This window comes from Zonotrichia albicollis, chromosome 21 (assembly GCF_047830755.1).
Source record: "Zonotrichia albicollis isolate bZonAlb1 chromosome 21, bZonAlb1.hap1, whole genome shotgun sequence".
Lineage (NCBI taxonomy): Eukaryota > Metazoa > Chordata > Aves > Passeriformes > Passerellidae > Zonotrichia > Zonotrichia albicollis.
This window is the reverse complement of record NC_133839.1, coordinates 7658079-7680400: the sequence shown is the minus strand read 5'-3', so window position 1 is coordinate 7680400 and position 22322 is coordinate 7658079. Positions and strand designations below refer to the sequence as shown.

At 46.6% G+C, this 22322-nt stretch overlaps 1 protein-coding gene across 6 annotated transcripts in view; it reads right to left on the bottom strand.

Annotated features, from left to right (window-relative positions):
- Window positions 1-282: 282 nt before the first annotated feature.
- The window catches only part of FUBP3 (far upstream element binding protein 3), a 38783-nt gene continuing 16743 nt past the window's right edge, over window positions 283-22322 (bottom strand). For 4 of the 6 annotated variants that reach the window (XM_074556034.1, XM_074556035.1, XM_074556036.1 and 1 more), the window contains 14 exons: window positions 22190-22261; window positions 21430-21487; window positions 18726-18888; window positions 17773-17871; window positions 15773-15877; window positions 15276-15378; window positions 14554-14654; window positions 13245-13386; window positions 8592-8752; window positions 7838-7911; window positions 7258-7334; window positions 3551-3622; window positions 2736-2863; window positions 283-1647 (listed from right to left, as the gene is read on the bottom strand). In XM_074556034.1, coding sequence (XP_074412135.1) covers window positions 1639-1647; window positions 2736-2863; window positions 3551-3622; window positions 7258-7334; window positions 7838-7911; window positions 8592-8752; window positions 13245-13386; window positions 14554-14654; window positions 15276-15378; window positions 15773-15877; window positions 17773-17871; window positions 18726-18888; window positions 21430-21487; window positions 22190-22261 — 1364 coding nt within the window. In that variant the 3' untranslated portion in view covers window positions 283-1638. The remainder of the gene's footprint in view (window positions 1648-2735; window positions 2864-3550; window positions 3623-7257; window positions 7335-7837; window positions 7912-8591; window positions 8753-13244; window positions 13387-14553; window positions 14655-15275; window positions 15379-15772; window positions 15878-17772; window positions 17872-18725; window positions 18889-21429; window positions 21488-22189; window positions 22262-22322) is intronic. The other 2 variants (XM_074556038.1, XM_074556039.1) reach the window with 2 other exon arrangements.

Below are 22322 nucleotides of genomic sequence, written 5' to 3'. Positions count from 1 at the left end.
AGCAAACACAGAAACTTCCATGGGAATTCCTCGGTGTCACAGCACCAGCAGGATGTGACAGTGACAGAGTTTTTCTAGAACAGCACCAGGGCGATGTGACAGTGACAGAATTTCTCTAGAACAGCACCAGAGTGATGTAACAGTGAGAGTTTCTCCAGAACAGCATCACGGGGATGTGACAGTGAGAGTTTCTCCACAATTAAAGCTGATCCTGCCCTCAGTGACCACCCCAAACTCGCCGGGACGCAGCGCGGGGAACAACGGAGTCCAAGAGACGGGAAATACTTGGCCCACAAGACACCTTGTGGAAATTTTATTATATAGAGTGTAAAATGCAACTGTCAGTCAAATAAAAAGAACACTTTTTTTTATTTTAACACCATGCTCAACATTATCCAATCGCGGTTCTTTATAGTTAGACATTTCAAGCATAAGGAAAAATAAGGAAAGAACCCAAGAACAGTAAATTCAGTACATTTAAAAACGGAATGTCCCGGAGGGCAATTAAAAATGCAAGAAAAAATAGCTTCAATTCCGTTTTTCCTTTAAAAATACACTGTTATCTGTACAAGAAACACTACAGTAAACATCAGAAATCATATTATCCCTTTTATTAAATCAAAATTATTTAACGCATACTGTGGTTAATACTAGATTCATTTATTTCTCTAGGTAATTTGACAAATATTAGATAAGAAAATATTTAAAAGAAACGAAAAGCAGAAAACACCTTGGAATTAAAAAATAGTTACTACCTTTTATACGGTTTTAAGTTCCACAGTGTTTGTTAAAGGTACTAATAGCAGATTCATTTTAATATTAAAAATAACAGTATTTATATTTCTGAGAGCATAGAAGAAGTTTTTTTCTTTTCTTTTTTTTTGTTTTTCTTTTTTTTAACAAGCTTGGAGGTCTTAGATACATAAATGCAACTACCAATGGAGACATGAAAACATGTATTGCTAAAAAAATTAACACGTTCTTATATTACCCCTTTAGACTCTAGAAATTATACAAACCCTACAAAATGCCCCCCCCAACTTGCAAACAGTAACTGTTTCAAATACAGAAATAATATCATTAATTACAATACATATCATAGTTCAGTTTTTTAAAAATGCAATAAAATCAAAGACAGCCAAGATACAAGAAATTAGAAGTAAAACATTTAATGAATTTACATATTTAAGAATATTTAAATACTGTTTAAATTTTTTTTTCTTTTTAAGATTTGTTACATACCACCTAAGACTTCCAAGCCACTCTTTCTGTTCCAACAGAAAAGATCGAAAATTTAAAGGAAAAAAAAAAAACACACAAAAAACCCACATGTTGAAATGTCACAGCTCTGGGGTGCGTTTTGGTGCCTGCAAATTCTCTGGCTTCTCTCCAAAAAGAATCCCGGAGGTTTTGTTTTTAATATAAATTTGGAAACAAAATTACCAGCATGTCCATACGTTTAGTACATTACTAATTGTTCCTGATTCTTAGAAAAGTTCAGTATAGATTATCCTACAGCTAGTGTTTCACAAACAGAAAAGTCTTCATCAAAATGTTGCAAATCTAGAAACCTCTGTTACAAAAAGGTTTTCTTCCACAACGATTCCAAAGAAAAAAAATTGCCACGAGGACCTTGTTCTACTGCTCCTGGAACGAAAAAGAGAGAGGAGAGAAAAGGAAAAGTTACTGAGCAGCAGGAAATTATCCAAGCTGCGAGCACAGGTCTGTCCCTGCTGCAGCTGAGCGGGAAACAGAGCTCAAAGGATGCTCTGAGCTGCCACCAGAGCCCCCTGCCCCAACGCTGTCCCAGAGCTCTGCTGCCCTCACCAAACAAGATCCCTCTCTCTGGCAGGGCAGGCTCGGGGAGGAACGAAGAGAAGCCTTTTCATCATCACCAGGGCAGCCCTGGCCAGCGCCCGCGGCAGCGCCGGCTCCACCTCGCTGGGGAGAGCAGGGCAGGGAGAGCAAGGGAGAGCGGGGCAGAGCGGGGCAGGGCAGAGCGGGGCAGGGCAGAGCGGGGCAAGGCAGGGCAGGGAGAGCAGGGCAGGGAGAGCAGGGCAGAGCTGGGGCAGAGCTGGGCAGCTGCTGGGGCTCCATCCACAGCAGCCTCTGCTCCCAGAGCCACAGCTAAATGTGGAGCAGTGGGGACAAGAGTCAGACCACAGCAAGGTGCCCCTGTGCTTTGCACAAACTTTTTGCTGCTTTGTTTCCTCCATGAAGCACCGAGTGTGATCAGGATAAATCTCACACAACTCTCTGGTGCACTGAGTGACAGCTGAGGGGAGATTTCACTCAAAAGCAGGTTAATATAAATTATTTTTCAATGGTTTTGGTCTCTTTTGGGACAGGGAGATGGTGAGCAGACAGCTCCTGTCCCACCATGAGAAAAGGCAGTGCCTGCACTCCCAGTTCAGTGCTGTGCTGCCTCACCAGTCTGGATTCATCATTCCTTTTACTTTAATTACCCAAAGTCAAACTGCCTGGGCACTATAAGGAAAGGCTCCCAGGAGAAACAAATAACCTCCCAGTCCTCTCCCAAAAAACCCCTCACCCACCCTGTACAAGAAAATAAGACTTTAATGTTGAGGCAATGTTTCTGTGATCACTTCCTCAGCCACGAAACATCTCTGCTTCACCATGTGAGCCTGAAGGAGAGTCCCTACACTAAGGCAAAGCCAATATACCCAACTGACCAAGAGAAGGAGCAGAGGGGTTTGGGGAAGGTGAATACAGACCTGGCTGTGGGCCTGAGCCTGCCCTAGTGTCTGCCCATAGTAGGCAGCCTGCTGTCGGTAATACTCTGCCCAAGCCATCGTGTAGTCCGGCTGGGAACTTGCCTGAGAAGCAGCACTGGCAGCATGACCTGGAGGGGAAGAAGAAAAAAGGAAAAGAGATAAGCAATTCCAGAAGTCCAAGCCCAGGCTTAGGATCTCCTTTTGCCAAGCTTAATGAAGAGCCAGCCCCCTTCCAGCTGCTGCAGACACCTGGCAGAGCGACACCGGCTCCGCTGCGTGGGATGGCAGGATGGGCTCCAAGCTGACTGTGAGGGACAAGCCAAGAGCAGGCAGAAAGCACCCAGAGCATCCCTGCAGCTGCAGGGACAGCCTGACAGCCTGCACACCCCTCATCCTCAAAGGTGCAAAGCCTCCAGCAGCTCCATGTCAAAGCAAGTCCAGAGGTCGGGATCATGCACTCCGGAAGACGGCGCAGAGAGCCAGGCCTGTGACCTTCCACGAGCCCTCCTACCCTCTCACAACCCAGCTGCAGCTCCCTGGGCTCTGCCAGCAGCAGCTCCTGCGTGCTCTGTGTTCCCCCAGGCAGGCTGGCTGCAAGCAGGGGCACGAGGGGCTCGGTGGGAGCTGCTCTCCCAAGAGGCGACAGCACAACCGAGAGCTTTCCTACATGCACCATCACCAACAGGGCAGGGCCAGGGGGCATCTGCAAAGGACTGGAAGCTAAAAACGGCAGGGATGGAGATGCAAGTCATCAGATTAGAGTTAACTCCTTGTGACAAGAGCTGATTCATCTCCAGGAAGCCTGTTTCACTCACTCTGTTTTTTGAAATACTCCTCCCATGCTTTGCTGTAATCGGGATGGCTGTTCTGCTGCTGGCTCTGTTGGCCTGTGCAAAGATGACAACAAGGGGCACGTCAGTATGGAACAGGTGACAGTTTCCAGCCAGTGACATCCACCTCTCCACTAGACAGGCCCTGGGTCTACCCCAGCTGCCCTGACTTGATACTTCAGCTTCCACTTTTCTACAGTGTTGGGCATCTTCAGTTCAGGGGAAGCTGAGGAAAAGCTGGAGTTCCTGAAATCACCTCTTCTTCTAAGGGGCATGAAGCCAAATGTCACCCTGCTGGGACCTGCTCAAGGCCAGAGCACGTGGTAGGAGCTGCCCAGCCTGCAATCAGCCACCCTGGGCTCCCAGTCTGCTTGCACTCAGTGCAGGAGAGCTGAGACACCTGACACAGCTGAGACCTGCACCTCCACAGAGCTGCCAAGGGAATGGCCACGTTTTGAGTCACCTCGCTTATTTCTCAGGGTCTGCATCCTTCACCCCTGCTCTTCTCAGTGGAGCAGAGCTGAGGGATCTGTGAGCAATGCCCCTCAATACACCCTGCACACACATGAGCCTCCACAGCATGACCTGCACAGCTCTGGGGCAGCCACTCAGCATCTGACTCCTCAAGGTGCCACAAGCCCTGCACGGGGCACAGACACCTCCTCCACCGGCCACAGGGCACAGCCAGCTCCACTGGCCACAAGGGGCACAGCCCAGGCATCACTGAAGAGCAGCCACAATATCCCAGACAGCCACAGCTGGCTCATGGTGTCATCTCCAGGCTCCTACTCCTCCAAGGGAAGCGGTGTCAGTGTTTCCTCACAGATCCCAAACCTTGGGCTCCACCCAGCACAGACTGCCCATCTTTGAAGCACTAAGGAATCTTCAGCCCAGCACATCCGAGTGCCACAGCAGGGAGAGAGGAAGGATCCCTGCCCTTCCCACACTTCCCTGAATGCCAGTGGGAGCACAGAGCCCTCAGTGAGCCACAGGACACACCAGCAGCAAACACAGCACTGGGAGCTGCAGAGAGGCACGGCAGGGGTGGGGAGCACGAGCACTGGGGACAAGGAGAGAGCAGGGACAGAGGACACGGGTGGAGCACAGCTCTCCCCATCCCATCCCAGCTCCGTGCACAGCCCAGCCCGATGCTGGCCCGAGGGGGGCTTTGAAGTGGGGGGAAGGGGAAAATAAAACACTGCAAGTGTGAAGTGGGTGGAGGGAACAGGGCAGCAGTGTCCTGTCCAGGGGCATAAAAGCGGGTTAAAAGACTTGACCAACGCTACAAGTCAGGACCTTTGCTGGCAGAGGTCAAGGCTGCCTCAACTGTCCACCTGCTAATGCCAACAAAGGACCTCCTTCAATGCCTTTTCTTCTCGGAGAATTACAGTCCACAGCAGGCTGAAAGGACACGCAGCTAAATGCATTTCACAGCAAAATGTTTCCCCAGCCAGTTAATTTATTTAAGATGGGGGAAGTAATTAAAATCTAAATACATGTGTAGGGGGTGGGGGTCTGCCCCTCCTCCCACGAGCAGGGCACTCGAGGCTGTCCCCAGGCCAGCAGTGCTGTGACAGGGCTGACAGAGCTGTGACACACAGGCTGCACTCGGGCCAGGGACCCTGCACAAGGCTTTGCACAGTAAAAACTGCAAATCAGGGATTTATCTATTTCTACAACAATCCTCCTACACCTTGGTGAGCTGCACCTGGGCACCACTGCAGCAGAGAACAGTGGTGAAGGTTCTTAAAGCATTTTATGTGTGTCCTCTCTCCTCACCCAGCCTGCCTTCAAACAGGAACAGGGAGCATCCTGAGCACACATGGAACTGCAGAGCCAACATCTCCCATCAGGTTCAACTGCAGAAATAAAACACCTGCCTCAAAGGCAGCAGTGTGGGACTAAACCCATGGGGAAGGACAATGGAAGGACAAGCTCCAGGGCTTTGGGAGCCACCTGAACCTGGAGTATGAGCTGCATTATTGGTCATCAGGGGGCTCAAGGGAGCTCTGCTTCCTCCAGCAGGCTCCAAAGCCAGGAGGGGTGAGCTGAGACATGATTATCTGTTGCAGCAAGGGAGATTCTTCTCTCTCCAGGGACTGTGGGCAGCATGAGGGGATGTTTCAGGAAGGTGAGGAAGAAATTGAATTACCAAGGTGAGTTTCTAAAGGCATCTTGCGAGGCAAAGAGCAATGCAGTTTTGTAAGCATTTATTCCAAGGAATAATATCTAAGGAAGATAAAACTTAAATATTTTTGTGGAGCTTTCCCTGCTGCACTGACTGCTCTGCTTCCCAAAGCTCAGGGAAGTTCAGAGCCCTTGGGGGTGCAAAGCAAAGGAGCACAGTAACAATTTTTCCTGTAAAACAAGTTAGTGAGAAAATACTCTTCTTCAGTACCATACCATTCCACTCCTGTACACAAGAAAAGTCCACCACTGCATTTTAATGTGCTGAAACCAGAACAACTGCTGACCTTCTCCAAGACCCTAGAGCTCAAAGGAAAGTCATCATTTCTGGCTGTAACTGCTAAGAGGGAGGATTCATCCAGAGTTTAACACAAACTTCCCATGCAGGGTTCCCATGTGCCACCACAGAACACAGTTCAGAAGTGAAACAAGTTAAAGCAGCATTGGGATTTCTAAATTTCACAAATTCACAATGTCATAAACACTCAAAGGTGATCAGTGTTACAGGGAATCACAAGTGCAACTGCAGGCATTGTCCCTGCAATGATTCCTCTACCTCAGGCACTGCAAAGGGTGGGAATTTATACCAAAATTCAAAATCTGCTTCCTTGCTAAATCAGCCTTAGCAGTGAAAAGCGTTTGCCATTAAACACCTTGAAAATTAACCCTCCACACACCTCTTGGTGCTTAGCTTTAGTATAATGAGACCAGACAATTAAAAAATTTGTATTTCTTAAAATATTGTGACTGCAAAGGTCCTTTGGACATTACCACGATCACAAGAGCTTTGAGATCACCAAGCAAACATGAATCTGCTCTGCTCAGGGCAATCCATTCCTCAGCTGTTGGAGACACAGGATGGTGCAGCTACAGCATCACTACCAGCATTTACCACTTCAATTATTCTGAAAAGGCAATTCCCCATTCCAAACTGCTCAATTTTGACTCAACAGAGATTCAGGAAGAAATGACCAGTACAGGAGCCCTGCCCAACCTTCCTTCCATTTCCTGCATCCCCTTCCTTCCATTTCCTGCATCCCTCTCCCCTGTTGTTCCATCAGTCTGGAATTTGAATAGTGATAAAAACTTGTAAGGAATAATTAAATAAGAAAATAAGCAAGAAATTATAAGGTCAAGAACAAAGAGATGGGAGGGCTCAGCACCTGTTAGGGAGAAGTGTGGTTAGCAAGTGCTTGCCTGGAGAATCCTGGGGGAAGAGAGCCACAGGTAGGAATGTTTTTGTAAAGAGAGGAACAGACAGCAAAGACCAAATTCCTACCCAAAGAGCAGAAAGAGACAACAAACACTTAAGCACACAAAAAACAAGTTTTCCACATCCTTCAGCTCCTTCTGAGCTCAGCCACCACCATGTGCCCCCACACACCTCTTGTGCTCTGCTCAGGAAATTGTTGTGCTGTTTTCCCACAGGTGGTCTCATGGGTGAACCTGCCTTTTGCAGAGACTGCAGAGGGAACACCAACCCTTCTCCAGGCCCTGGTACTTACTTGGGACTTGCTGTCCAGGCTGCTGCCACGTCTGGTAGGTGCTGCCCCAGCCCTGTGTCATGAACGCCTGAGGACCACTGCAGAGGACAAAAAGCCATGCTCAAGTAGACAATAAAATACTTACCAAGGCACAGACATGAAGCTGCCCAGAGAAGAGAAGCTGTCACTTATAATCAGCAGCTGCTGACCAAACAGGCAACATGGGAGCAAAAGGAAAGCTGTGCAGGTGTGAATTGCTATGTCCTGCCTTGGAATCAGTCTGTTCATGAAGCCAAGGTGAAGATACATCACACTGAACAGCACTCCTTGTGCTCTGTGCAGTTCAGGCTTCTTTCCATGCTCACTGCACTAGAGATAGGAATTTTGGAGATGCCAATACCTACCTGTGCATCATTTAACAGGTGAAATCTTTCCTGTAGCCAAGCTTAAAGCATTGAGCTCACTTGCTTTTGCTTCTGAACGCTCAATCTTTAAAAGGCTCCACTCACACCCCACCCCTTCATGCCCTCCACCCTTCTCCCAGCACTTTCTAGCTCCCAGCCATTCCCCCAGCCCGTGGTGAGGAGATGCAGCAGCTTACTTTTGATGAGGTGTAGCAGGTGCTTGGCTGAAGGGACTTTGACCAAATCCTCCAGGTCCACCCATGCTGGTACCCTGCCACAGAATCCACAAATATTTAATGCCAGCTCCAAGTGCAGGGTGGAGGCAGCTACTATGAGTAGTAAGAAAGGAGAGAAGACAGCCTGGGACACGTGGATCCTGAGGTTGGTGTCAAGCCTTCTCCTCTCAATTCAGCATGAAGGCAGCTTTCCAGCTTTGCCATGCCCCAGTGCAGTATCTTCCATACTTTTTTACCAAAGTCTCCTCATTCAGTAGTACTGCAGCTTTATTAAACTTCAACACCACAGCACTGCATTAAGTGTAAGATAAGTCATCCTGAACTTACTGAGCAAGCTGAGTGTTTTACTTTCAGGATGATGCTGCCAGGACTGTGTCATTCTCACACAGTGACAGACTTGTCTGCCTTTCAAAAATCTCCTCTGACAGCCTTTTCATACCTTATTATTGCTGTTCTTCCCTCTCATATAGCTCTATACACTACCCAGGATTATGTCAACAGTCAAATCCTTCTGGGACCACAGCAAAAAATTAACCAAATGGATGCTGGAGGGCCATCCAGTTCAAGCCAGCTGCTAAGAGGCAAATGGTTTTGAAGCTGAACAATGCAAGCACGTGCATTCTGTGCCATCCTGTGAGTCCAGGCCTACAAGTACCCAGGAGTGACAACAGCAAGTCTGAAAGGGACAGAGCAAGAGAGCAGGGATGGAACTTACACCAACTTTCTCATCTATGAGATGTCTAGCGAGCTCGATTTGCTGGGGGACCCCTCTGATTGTGAATATTCTTACACCAGGGTCTGTGTTTGGGGGTGGGTTTCTCTGCAGCTCCACGTGTGCTCCTGACTGCTGATTTATGCTCTTGATGTTCTCACCACCTGAGGAGAAGAAAGCCAAGACATTAGGAGGGATGTTCAGCAGCATTTTTTCCATAAAATCATATCAAAGTCAGGTCCTGGGAATGGATTACAGCTTCAGGCACCTTCTGGGTGCCTCAGCAGAGGTGGCAAAAGAAACTGCAGTACCTGAGCTCATGCTGCTCCTTTAATCTACTTCACAAGCATAATCTGAAACCTTGAGCTACTCTAACAGTTTTTGGGGTCATGGATGATGCTGCTTAAAGAACACACAAGCCCTGCTAAGGGCCCACTGCCAGGGTCCCAGCAAGATGCAGCATGACTGGGATACACTTTGATAACACGGATGCAAAACCTGCACTGACTGAATTCCATTGCTTTAGCACAGCTGTTCAAATCCTCTAGGAAATGAAGGTCACCTGCAATCTGAACATGCTGGTTTTTCTTCTTTATTCCATCACTAAGGCAAAAAGCCACCAGCCACATAACAAAGCTTAAGCTTTCTCCCAAACATGAGCTGTTTGACAGGTTGTTGCCTTAGAGCAGCCTCTGCTTACAAAGTTTGCTATTCACCCTGCAGCCACACATCCCTCCACGATTCCAGGCTGTCTCCTGCTATTTCAGAGTTAGCTGTGCATGCACTGAACATGTCTGGCTCGTTTGCCATCTGGATGCACAAGAGCACAGGAGTGCTTCCAGCAGGATGCAGCAGGGCCAGTCAAAGTGGATCTGATTTCCTCAAGACCTGCTAGGTCCTGGTCTCTTCATGAAATTTGCTTAACAAAAGCCTCAGCCAATGTTACAATGGTTCAATTCTTCTTTTGGAAGCTCACACAACTTACAGAGCAGCTCCACTCAACTGGAGAAATTAAAGGGTGTGGGGAAGGAAGGGATTTTACAAGTTTTAAAATCACAAACCAAAAAATCACCAGCTCATAGGATAGACAGCAAGCAGCACAGAGAGCAAAGGAAACTAACCAGGGATTTTTGTTTGGTTTTCATTAAAAAGAGCCTCCAAAAAGAAATGCCTCAATTTTGCTCACATTTCCATCTCTATACATCCAGCACAATTTCAAAACAAACTGTGGATGTTGCAGACACTTGTTCGTTTCATTGTAATGGACTCGTGACCTTTTTAACATTTTAAAGCCTTCTTGGGGAAGGGAGGAGGAAAAGTTGCCAAAGGGCAATTAACTCTTTCTAAATGAATTTTTGAAGATGCATTTAACAAAAGATAATCATGTCACATCCCTGGGCAGACAACAGGGATTGTACTGTGCAGCCAAAAGCCAACCCACTTACTTTCAGTCAAGCATGGGAAAGGAGCAAGATGAAGTTTCAAAACCAAGAAGGTTTTTTCTTTGTGTCATGCTTTTGTCTGATGCAGATTTGTTTGAAGCTCTGTTTTTTACATATCGAGGTGAGATCTGAATCAACAGCCATTTCATCTGCTCAGTGAAAACAGAGGACCCTTTCAGGCAACACAATTTGAAGGAGTGGCACAACTTCTTTACTGCATGACAGAGGCACAACCAGAGGTTGCTACTTGCACTGCAGACTAGTTTCTCCTTCCAAAAGGGGATTAAAAATCGAAGCATTCTCAAACTGGAAGCAAGGAGAATACAGATTTCAAATCATTGCCCCATTTAGCATTCAGCACCAAGCCTGTGGTTGTTGGGCCTGTTTCTACAGCAGCTCCTCTACACCACACAGCAGAATCGAGTCAGCTGCCTCTCCAGGTTTGGTGGGAGACTCCAGAAGGACTCAGTGCCCTTGTGCTCTTCCCCCTGCAGCCTGGTACAGGTGGAAGTGCTCCCTCCAGCCAAGCCACCCTCCAGAGGATGGACAGGCCGTGACGCAGCCGCGGTGCCGGAAGGAATCTCCTCCCCACGGCGAGGTGACTGCTGGGCACATGGTGCCTGTCTATAGAGCATTCATCCCCTCCATTCTTCCACCTGATGGGGGGCAGGAGCGAGCCAGGAGCGGCCTCCCTCCCGGCTGGATGTGAAATCCTAAAGCAATTAATCAAACCTGCTCAAAGGCCGGCCTGACAAGAGCCAGGCCGGGCGCGGTATCTGTCAGGATTGCCGTATTTATCATGGAAATCCAGGGGGGCCCAGGCAGTCAGAGGCTGTTTCCAAGCACCACCAAACACAGACAGACTTTGACATGTGTATGGTGCTCGCCTCCACCCTTCCTCAGGGCCTTTGGGAAAGAAAAGCTGCACCTTCCCACCCTTCAGGGGGAAAAGCCATGTGCAGGAGCTGCAGGCCAACTCCTCAAAGCTCACACTCCCAAGCTGAGATGCCCACAAGAAAAAGGCACCAGGTCTTCAGTCATGAATGCTGCAGAATTGAGCTGAGAGAGACTTCCCAGCCTCCCTTTTTTCCCAGCTTCTTGAGTGCTCACCAGGTCAGATCACACACACCACACCTGGGTGCTCAGGGCTCTTGGGTCAGCACTCTTTGCTTGGGTGCTGATGTCAAGACCAAGCTGAGGGCCCACAGCCCTCAGCCAGATTTTACACAGGAGGCCAACAGCCCCATCCTGTACTCACACCCAACAGCTGGAAACTGCTCAGAAACTGTCAGGGAGTGCAAAGGTTTTGTAATTGGTCACAGTTAGGAAAGCCCCACTAAGATCCCCCCTGCCCTGCGCTGCCCCACAGGCAGCAGGGGTGGAAATAACAAGAACTGCCTGTCTTGCATCAATGTGTGGAGAGTGCAGCACATCCATGCTGGTCCAGACCCCAAAAGGCAACGCTACAGCCATCACTCACTTGACAAAAGTGAAGGCTGCAGCAGCCTAAGAGCACAGGCACTGTGAGAACACCGATTACAAGGTGGTATTACAATGCTACCAGCACTCAAATCACCATACAACTAGTAATTAGTCACTCCAGAAAGCTTCTGATCTGGCCAAGTAAGAATCCCTATTTTGCTGTTGTGGAAACAAAGGTAAAAAGCCACCCTTCACCCCCCAGTGAGGCTGTGCCAGGCCTTGCACTTGAATGCTGGGACATTCACTCCACTACCTGCATTTATCTTTTCAGCACACAGTGCTCTCTGTAGTCACAAATGCTCCACTTCAGTGCACTGCTGAACAACAAGTGACCTTTTCTGATCCTTTATTAAAGATGACTAATGGATACAGCAATAAAGTTTCATTATAATTTGATTTTTCTGTACATGTAAGTCTCACTCGTGGGCTTAAAATTTACTTTGCTTGATCTTTTGGCCAACTGGACTGTTCAGTGAGGACAAGCATAATCACTGCAATTTCTGCATAATGGGGAAAGCAGGTGGTTTTTCATACTGAAAAAAAAGTTTTCAGGTTTGTGAACAGGCTTGTGGCAAAAAACAACATCTGAAAACAATTGCAGCTACAGGGTTGACCTGCCCATGTCCTTGGTCATCCAACAGGGCAGGAGCTCAGGGTGCTGTGGGGACAGCCCATGGCAGGGAACAGCAGGGACATGCAGGAGGGAGAGAGGCCACAACAAGTCTCACCACAAGCTCCCTCCTGCCAGGAACACTCAAAGCCACTGAAACTTGGCCCAATGCCCTCAAGTCTCTGCCTCCTTTTCTGCTGTAGCTTATCTATTCCTATTCTATTCTCTGCTGAGGCTGAAAGCCAGCTGTGATTACTTAAATGCTAGTTCAGGCATATGTCATTCTTTCTGAAATAAGCAGATAGAAAAATGAAACACTGCCTTAGATAGGTCAGTGCATGAGCTCAGACACATCCCAGCAGTTCAGAGCCACAGAGTTTGTCTGCTCCTGGCTCTACCCTGAGTCCTGCCATTGCCCCACATGCAGCTGCTGTTCTGTGACAAACTGAGTCTGCTGCTGGTGCTCAGTTGCATAACCAACACAGGGGTGTTCTGATTGAGAGGATGATTCCTCATCCATCTCCTGAGCATGGAGAGATCCACAGGCCAAGCAGCCAAGGGGCCTCCATGGCAGTGAACACGCTCAGCCAAGTGGCACAAGGTGCACCAGGCTCCTGTGCCAGGTCAGGTGCCAGCAGGGGCAGAGAAATCCTCCTGCTTCACTTCATTCATCACACACTTCAGGGGCTGGAAGCAGCTCCTGTTATTAGCACACCCAGAGACCTTCCATTTCCTCACAGAGCTCTCACAGAAATCCAGCACCATGAAATGACTGCTCTGCTTGTCCCTGATAAACTGTCCTTCAAACGAATTCTCTGTAAAAACACTCCACAAATGAACCTGCCTTTTCTCAGCCAGCAGCTTTTTATAAAACAAGCTTATTTGACAGCTCTGCATTAAGAGCCTCTCTTACAGCTTGTGAACAAGGGCCTGGAGAACACAATTATGAGTGAGAACACCACAAAGACAACAACAACAACAGCTTATTCCCATGCTGCATTCACCAGGCACTAAACACTACAATCACAGAAAACCCCAAAGCTTTGCTGTCAGGCAGCAAGAACATGACCATCCTCAGAGAGAAGGATTGCAAGCTGTGGTATTTGGAGCCACCAAACCCACCTTTGCCTATAACAAGGCCACACTTGTCAGCTGGAACAGTGTAGGTGATTTCCTGCACGCCCCCAGGTGCTCCAACACTCCAGTCCCCACGGCCACGACCTCTTCCTCTGGCAACAGCCAGGTTCCCAAAGCCATCTCGTTCCTGAGAAGCCAAAACATGTGTATAAGTGTTTTTATGCTGGCACCAATGCTCATTAAAAACAAAACAAAGCCAGGTCAGTTAAACTCCCTCATAATCAATGGCATTGAATTGAGATATTCCTGGACCTCAGTTTCACAGTCAAGGTTTTGAAGTGTTCTAGAAAGATGCCAAGAAATGTAGGTTGCCTTCCTGATTCAGGAAGCTATTTTCATTTTTAAATGCATGCCTTTATATCTGCTGAAATAAACCTATAAATAAGCATCAACTACTAAAGGACTTTCAGTTTGTGATGGGGGGGGTCTCTTTAGAGCAAACAATGGATCTTGGCACTGACACACACAAAAGTTGCTTTCCAACCCTTTCAAGTGTCACCCTGCTGGAATTACTCAGCAGAAATGCACATTTTCCAAAACTTCCAAAGGAAGCTTTTAAGTTCAAAGGCACTTAAAGGACATAACCATTTTGGGTAAGTGATTTTTCCAAAAGCAAATGCCATGGGCAGTCAGAGGCTATCATGATATCACAATATTTAAGTGAATCATTACAGCAAGTTACAAAATCAAGTATTTAGGTATTGGGGCCAGAAGAGACATCAAGATGGACAAATTACAGGCCTTGTTGGACAAATTATGCTCAGGTTTCTGAAATGGTCTAAAGTTTTAATTCCTCATAGTGCAAAGGGAATCTACAACCTCCTTCAGGAGTCTGCCCTGGTACTTCACCTTTCTTGCTCTTGTGCAATGCAATGTTGGTGTGTCTCAGAGCACAGTGACACAGTACCTGAGCACTCAGCACCTTCCTGTGCCTCCATCAGACCAAAGGGCTGATGAAGATGAGGCACCACTGAGCACTGGAGTCACTGTCTGATGCTGATGGACTCCATTCCATCAGGTCACTGTTTCCAAACTTAACAACAACTAAACAGGAGATAGATGTGGAGCTATCATGATGCCTCATAGGCCTGGGAATAAAAGACCTTGCCACAGCTCAGTTAGCTCACATTGCATTAAAAGAACTTCCATCATACACAAGCAAATCCCAAATCCAGCAGCTCTGGGCAGCAGCATGTGTGCCCTACCAGGGAAAACTGAACACTGCTGCTTCTCAGAAGCTGGCCTCCATCCCTCCATGCAGCCCCCATTCCCAAAGAGCATTTCCAGAACCCACCTGTGCCGTGAGGATGAGCTCACTGATGATGTGTGCTGCGTGCTGACACCGATCCGGGAGCCCCATGACCTGCGCGACTCTTTCTGCGCTAATCCCATCATCTGTGGAGAGAGGTGGCAAAGACTCAATTAAAAGCAGAAACATCCACTCACCAACAAAAGCTTCCTTGCAGCACCAACACTGCTGGCAGCATTTTCACACCACAGAACTATCCCAGGAGCTACTGCTTCCCTCCACCTTCAGCCCCTCTTCCCTGGACTGCAAGAAGACAAAACCCAGCCCACACTGCAGAGGGAACAACACTCAAAAGAAAACACTTTCAAATGTCAAAAAGCTATGAAAGAGACTGATATAATTTTAAGAGGAAAAAAGGCAGCTTTGATAGGTGATCAGACAGCCAAGGACCCAGAGAAAGTTACTCAGAATTAATCAACTCCTGATCCCCAAAGGCTTTAATGTCCTGAAGGAGAATTCTTTAACAGGAAATAAAAGATTTTTGTTATTTTATTTATCACTCAAGACATGACTGTTGTGACATCTAATGTTGCTGTACATAATCTCAACTCTCTGAAAACCAGGAAGTGCATGAGGAGGCAGCACATCACATTTAAATGGGTTTCAGAAAGAGACACAATGCACCTGTAAATGAGGAAAGCCTGGCTGCTGGAACCCAAAAGTGGAACACTGGTCAGAAAGCAACGGCTCTCCATCCTCACACAAACCTGGTTTAAATTGAATCCTAACTCCAGCATCATTCTGAATCTTTTTGATCATTTCTCCATTTCTTCCTATCACAATTCCAACAGCATACCTGGGCACAGAGACCTGATGGGAAAGGCAAAGGAGTATGAAAGTGCAGAGAACTAGACTGAATGACTCTGATTTTACAAGGAGATGCTCTTAACTTTGAGGGTGGGCCATGTTAGGCAGCTCCAGGCTACAGAACCGCATCTCTTGAGAAAAACAAACACATGGCCACAAATTCCTTCCCCACTAAATGAACTCTGCACTACAAGAATGCAGCTTCAATTATAAAGTGCCATCTGGGAGTCCACGAGAACTCCTACTCTTTGCAGAGCCAGACTCAATTCTTCTGGCAAAACCAGAACACAACACATTAAAAAAAAAAAAAAGCTTACAGGTTACAAGTGCAGTTGGATGACTCCCCCCAGGACCCATCCCACAGGGAGGTTAGCAGAGCACTGAGAAGCAAACGTACCTCTATGCTGCCTCCTCCCATTCTAGCACTGAAATCACTGCGCACGCCTCGGAAGTCTGCCTGATCTTTCTCTCGGATGATCTCCAGTACCATTTCCCTCGCTTGCTACATGGGGAAAGAAGTTACAGTTAGCTTCAAATTCTTCTGCTTGCCCTCCTGGTGTCAGGGCCTCAACGTGGGGAATGGTCAGGCTTCAGGCAGGGGGATCTCCATCTGCTGACAGGAACAGCAGCCTGATTCAGGATTTTTTACCACACTCTGTTCTTGATAGCATCTTCTATGTCTGAAAAAACCTGCCAGGTACACAAGGTGGCAGTTTTTTGGGTGCAATTGCTTCCTCCAGTTTTTCAAAAAAGATTCTTCAACTTATTTTAAAATATCTTTGGAAGTGGATGCCCTTTCCTACTGCTAAAACTGACAGCAACACAGTAAGGTAGAAGCTGCTGGTAGCATGGCAGAGGTCATGCCCACTAAGAGCTACAGAGCACAAAGCAAGGAGGCTGCTGGGCACCACTGAGCTCACTGACTCTGAGAAGTTAAACCCAAGTCTGCAGCAATCCAGCAAGACATTTCCTGAGACAAATGGATATTTTTCCTACCTACTGACAGCACTCAAGGCCATTCATAAGCTCAGCTAGTGAAAGTCTACCCTGGAAACTAGCCAACAGTATTCACCAATAAAATAAAAAAAGTCTGTATGTCAAACCCCAGCATTTGTTTCTCTCTACTACCAGTCAAGCTTTTGACATCTTGGTTCTGTTTCCAAGCTTGAGGACAGTGGTGAATCTCTCTCCTTTCATTTTTACATATTTCCCATGTCCTCAAAGTATTTTTAACAGAAAGAAGCAACTCAAAGACATTTCAGAGATGCCAAGACAGAAATATGGGTGATGGAGAGATTTCAGAAGGATTTAAGGAAGTTAAGAAACACTGTTGCAGCATCCACAGAATCCCACCAAACCTAAGGATTCATCACACTTCTTAAACACTTCCTGAGTGTGCTCAGCCTTAAGTGCCTCAAAGATCTTCCAGCCTGTGCAGTCTCCATGTTCCCTTGAATGGAAGATGTGACAACAGCAAATCTTGCACAGCAGAAGCCACCTGGGAAGTGGCAGCACTGAGTATGATTTGGTTAAAAGTAGCCAGACTGTCTTTAAACTCCTTTTGCACAGTGATACCTCCACAGTAAGAATTTCAGGGGGAAAAAAAATTAACTCTAAAACTTGCAATAAGAGCTCTGAAAAATACTACCCAAACACTATGCCTGAGCAACATCAACAGTTACAGCAATTTATGATTTGGAGATCCTATGAAACAGAACTTGTATTGGAGACAGGAATGCTAAGCTAGATTTAAGTACTTAGCAAGTTATGAAAGGCACTTGCTGAGAAGTGGAACAGGCTGTGGCTGAACTTTAATGCTGTAATTCAGGTGCTCCCATCACACTGCAATCCCCCAGTCTGCAGCTGATGGAGGGTTTTTCTCCAAACCACAGGTACATCCACATCTGCAGAACCCTGGCACAAGCAGACTGAGGCACCAATACTAAGCAAACCCCTTGGTTTCAGGAGTTGTTATGGGATTGGTTTTTAATTACCTGCGTCGATTGGCTGTCTGAGGTCATTTTGTGAAAGGTTTGCTGTCTCAAACATGTGATTCAGTCAGTCACTAAGAACCCATTTGCTTGAGTGACACAGAGCTCTCTTTGATTTTTTGTCACACAGACTGGAAAGCATTTCAAAACTACTTTCTCCAAACCCTCCCCCTCATCTCTACTCCTACCCATGTGCAGTATTTATGTGGAGTGACAGCTCCTAAGTCACACTGTAAAACAAACTCTGCTGTTTTAACTTGCTCTACTCAACCTTACAGAACTAACAAAACCAGGAAAGAATATTACATTTACAGTTGGATTTAACTCCATTAGGTGCTCATAAATACAGTCAGGTTTGAATTTCTCCTCAGTTCTCTTGGGGAACCAGTTTGCTTTTGTTACATACCTGTACTTTAAATGCATCTCCAGTAATACGGAGAGGTTTATCTGCTCCAGTAGGCAAAGGACCATCTTGGATCATAATCATTTTCACACCTGTTCGCTCCTGAAGAAAAAGCACAGAGCAATTTTCTAAGCAGAGTCCCTAAAACAAGGGACTAGATTTTGGTTATTAAACATTATGAAGGTCAAACCAGCACCGTTACAGAATGTACAAATTCAGGAACAGTCCTAGAGTGTAAAGGACTGCCAGAAACTGCATTGCTCCTGAGGTTCTCAAACAGCTGAAATCCTTGCAAGAACAACCCCCTCCACCTCAACTGCTGACTTTCCAGCCCTTTCCAATATGTGTAGCTGTCTGCATGTAACAGTTTTTAAGTGACCAGCCTCCAAACTATATGACAGAGGTCTAATAAAGGCACTCAAAACCCCTCCATTTTTGACCCTAGGTGTTTTGCTATAACCCTCTATTCTTTAAAAACTTGTACCAGATGGAGGAATAAAGAACGTCCAGGAACACAGTTTCTACATAACACAACACTTAATTAGAAAGGGGTGGGATGAGAAAAAAAGATGACATATGGCAGCTTTACCACAGACCAGCAACAAAAAGAGAAGCAGAGCACTCTACAAGAGCATGGCTGGCATTAAAATACTGCAGAGCAGAGCAGACATGGCCCTTCCTTGGCTACAGGGATCCCCTCCTAAAGCACACACCAAGTGTTATCTACAGCACAAGGGTTTCTGTCGCAGTTCTGGCAAAACTCCACTACTTGTGTAGCTGGGGCCACACTGATTTTGTAACACGAGATTGGATTTGAGCCCAATCTCCGAAGGCAGAAGAGTAGTCCCTGCTGGAGAAGGTTAGAGCAGTCAAGGCTCTCCATTTCAGCCTGTTCCAGTGGATCTAGAGAAGCTGCAGTAGGGAAGAGAGCCCTCAAGGAAATGCATCTTGCGCACCTGCAACTGTTTTATTGTTTCACCTCCTTTGCCGATGACTAGACCCACTTTGGATGCCGGGATCAAAATCTCCTGAATGGTACTGTTGCCATCAACATCGTTGTGAAAACCAGGTCCGTTGCGACAGCGATCTACAATCTGCCCCAGAAGCCGTTTTGCTTGTCTTGGGAAAAGAATCGAGGGAAACAACCATTAGACAACATTGCTCCACGTGACCAAGAGACCAGGAACCATCGGAATGGAGAGGAGAAGTGGAAAGATGGAGGAAACCATAGTCAGCACAATGTTTGCCCTTCTTTTTAAAATAAACTCTTTGATGTCTATTTTCCCCTATCATGATTACTTATAAGCAGTTTGATTTTGGAAGGGGAAGAGAAAAGGAAGAGCAGCAGCATGCTCTGACCTCTTAGGAAATTAAGGACAACAGTTGAACTACAGCATTTGGGATGCTTGCTTCAAATGAAGATGCTCTAGGTTTTAACTTTTCTAACACATATACAATAATAAAACTCAAGCTCTGGTCTCCTTCTCAGTCAAGACAAAAAGACACACACTGCTCTGATACTAACACAGCCCATGGATTAACCATTCTCTGATCAGTCACAGGCAACTGCTTTGCTCTTCTCTACCTGCTCTTACCAGCAGCACCAGAACACTGTCCTAACACAGCCTCTGCTCCAAGCAGTAGGTGCTGAAGCTACACCACGAAGCAAGGCAGGGATACTGCAGCAGCCACCAGTGAAAGACTGGGTTCTTCTACTCCTGGTGAGAAGAGACACACAAAGAAGCATTTGGGAGATTAAAGATCCCTTCTCTAAAATCTTTAGCATGTCAGAGCTAACTGACAGGGTTTCCCTTCATCTTGAAGACTCCTATACCAGCACATCCCATTCCTGCCCTTGTCCCACAACCCTTCTGAAAGAAGAAATTCCCTGGTTCCCTGACAGCCTAATGCAGCACCTTCCCCTCTCTCCACTTCACACCAAGCCATATCAGGCACCCTAAGGATGACTGAATTCTCTCTGGAGATTTGAAGAACCAGTACAAACTGATCCCTTTGGGCAGCTCAGGGGATGGTGCTCTGAGGCTGCACTCAGAGCAGAGCACTGCTTGCCCCTGACTTTCTCACAACAAAAGGGAAAAGGTGGAATTTCTGGAAGCCTGCTTCAAATGTTCTGGAAAAGTCCTGGGACATTTTATTTATCTGCCTTCATATTTTGTGCAAAGTTTTTTTTAGTGACAATATAGAGACCACAACAGTTAATACACAACATACTTCAGATCAGAAGGGGTCACTTGGAAATTAACCCTATAAGTTTGTCACTGGATATAACTAATGAAAACATTCCTCACAAAACCCTTCTCAAAGAAGTCTGACACTTGGAATGGTTTCCTTACTTCATTTTCTTTTTCTACAAGTAGCCTGAAAAAAACAGTTCAAACAACCAATTTGTCAAGAATTTTACCACAAAATTAAATTAAATTTCATGTCCATGCTCTGTTTCACAAATTTAACAGTCTTACTTTTAAGATTTACTCATATTTTATTTAAAAACAGCCTTGGACATGACTACCTTTAACTGCTTATTTCAGAACCACAAAGTTTTAACTACACTTCTCCCCCATTTTCCCACAACTGCATCTCATGAAGAATCCCAGCTTTTTACTATTTTGCTCCTGTTCTTAAATATCCTTTGCTAAAGGGGGAAAACCACCTCAATATCAGCAAGAATACACTGCCTGCCCTATGAGTTTGCCAATTATATTTTGTGGGGCTCACTGCTTGCAGTATTATGGTAGAATAAGGAGATTTAAGTACCCTTAGATCTCTTTAGGAATGGAAGGATGATGAGTGTCTTCTCTTTAGAGAGACAATCTTTGCACCAATGTATTTTCAAACGCAACTCAAAGATTTCCAGATGGATTTTAAAAAACCCACCTACCCAAAGGCTGGGGAGAGAAAGAGCAGCTCCATATGTTAAGTGTGTTCCTGTAAGCCTGAGGATCCTGGATCCAGTTCCAGCAGGAGGTCCTCAACTGGTTTGTGAGAGTCTCAAACTCAGCTCCTGGGAAGGGGGAGGGAGGAAACACTGTCCCTAAAGTTTCTATAGGTCTAAAGATAGAAATCCCTGCTGGCTGGCCACGTGTCTCTACCATGCAAGGAGCAGAGAATCAAGACTTGGGTTCAGTCCTTTGCTTCTTGTTGGCAGCAATGCAGAGACAAGCACCCAGTGGGCCTCATGCTGCTCTGCAACAACACCAACAGCTCCAGGGTATCCTGGAGTGGCACCCACAGGCTTTGGAGGCCTCATGCAGCCCTTGTTCAGCTGGAAGGATGCTCATCTCAATAGGAGTGGGGAAGCGAAGGGGAGAAGAGAAGTGCCCTTCAAGAGCTTAGCTCAGTCTCCTGGAAAGCTGCAGTTACTAAACTGCATCCTAGGTGCCCTAAGAGCAACCTCACCCTGAGGAGGGGGAAATTCCAAGGAAATTTCTGCAGAGGAGTCAAACTGCAAGTGGAAAAAAAAGCCTTTGAGGTGCACAGTTTAAAGCATCAGACCAAGAGGTTCTATGCTCCAGAGACCCTCAAGTTTCTCTAGGCCAACATTTGCTGGTGTGGCTAATAACCAAGTAGCACCACTGACAGAGCACAGCATTAGGGAGAAGAGAAAGAAGGAAAAGGGAGAGAAATGAAATCAGAACTCACTCAATGCTCTCTGGTGTCCCAGTGAGTACACAGGGCCTCTCGGGCATCCCACCACTGTCTGCAAAGGAATCAAGGAGAAAACTTGTGATACATGGAATTAAAAATGTGGCAGCTATTTCAGTGACCATGAAGCACCAATGGAAGCACCTCCCACCTGCACACACAGCATGCTAAAGGACTCAAAACCATCCAGGATCAACATATTTAAAATGATTTACTGAATGTCTGCATTCTTTTAAAGCCTTCCTCACCAACTAAAGGGAAGGGTAAAAATTCAGATAACATTGATCAGCAGGGAACAGCAGAGTCTTCCCCAAAGCAAACTGGCACCAAATGATCCCATTTGGATTAAGGGTCTCATTTTTATGATGCAAAGCAAGCTGTATGAAAAGCTGCTGCCAACCCTGCTGAAATGTCCTCTGCCAGGAGCTGGAGCTGACCAGGCCAGTCAGAGGCAAAGCACAGAGCTGAGCAAAGTGAGAAAACCCAGCAGCTTCAGGTCTGAGAACAACATGGATTGTTCATTTGCTCTGCAACCACCTGCTGGTTAAAGGCAGCTCCCTCACTGCTCCCTTCCCAAACCACCTGACCAACCTGTTTTCTACCCTGCTTGGGAGGTGGGTCCCACAACAGCTCTCCATGGCTGTGTATCCATGCTAATGGTGATAACACACCCTGAGCATGGAAAGTGCCTGATCTAATGCACACAACACCCTCTGACATCAAAACCTGTTCACCCAGCACACAAAGAGGGGCTTACCTGGAGCAATTTGAATTTTGCAGCCAGACTCTATCTGGATCCGTGAGATCTGTTCTCCTCCCCTGCCGATTACTGCAATGAGTGCAACAAGCATCAGAACAAACTGCTTTTCCTGGAAACTGCACAGCACCTT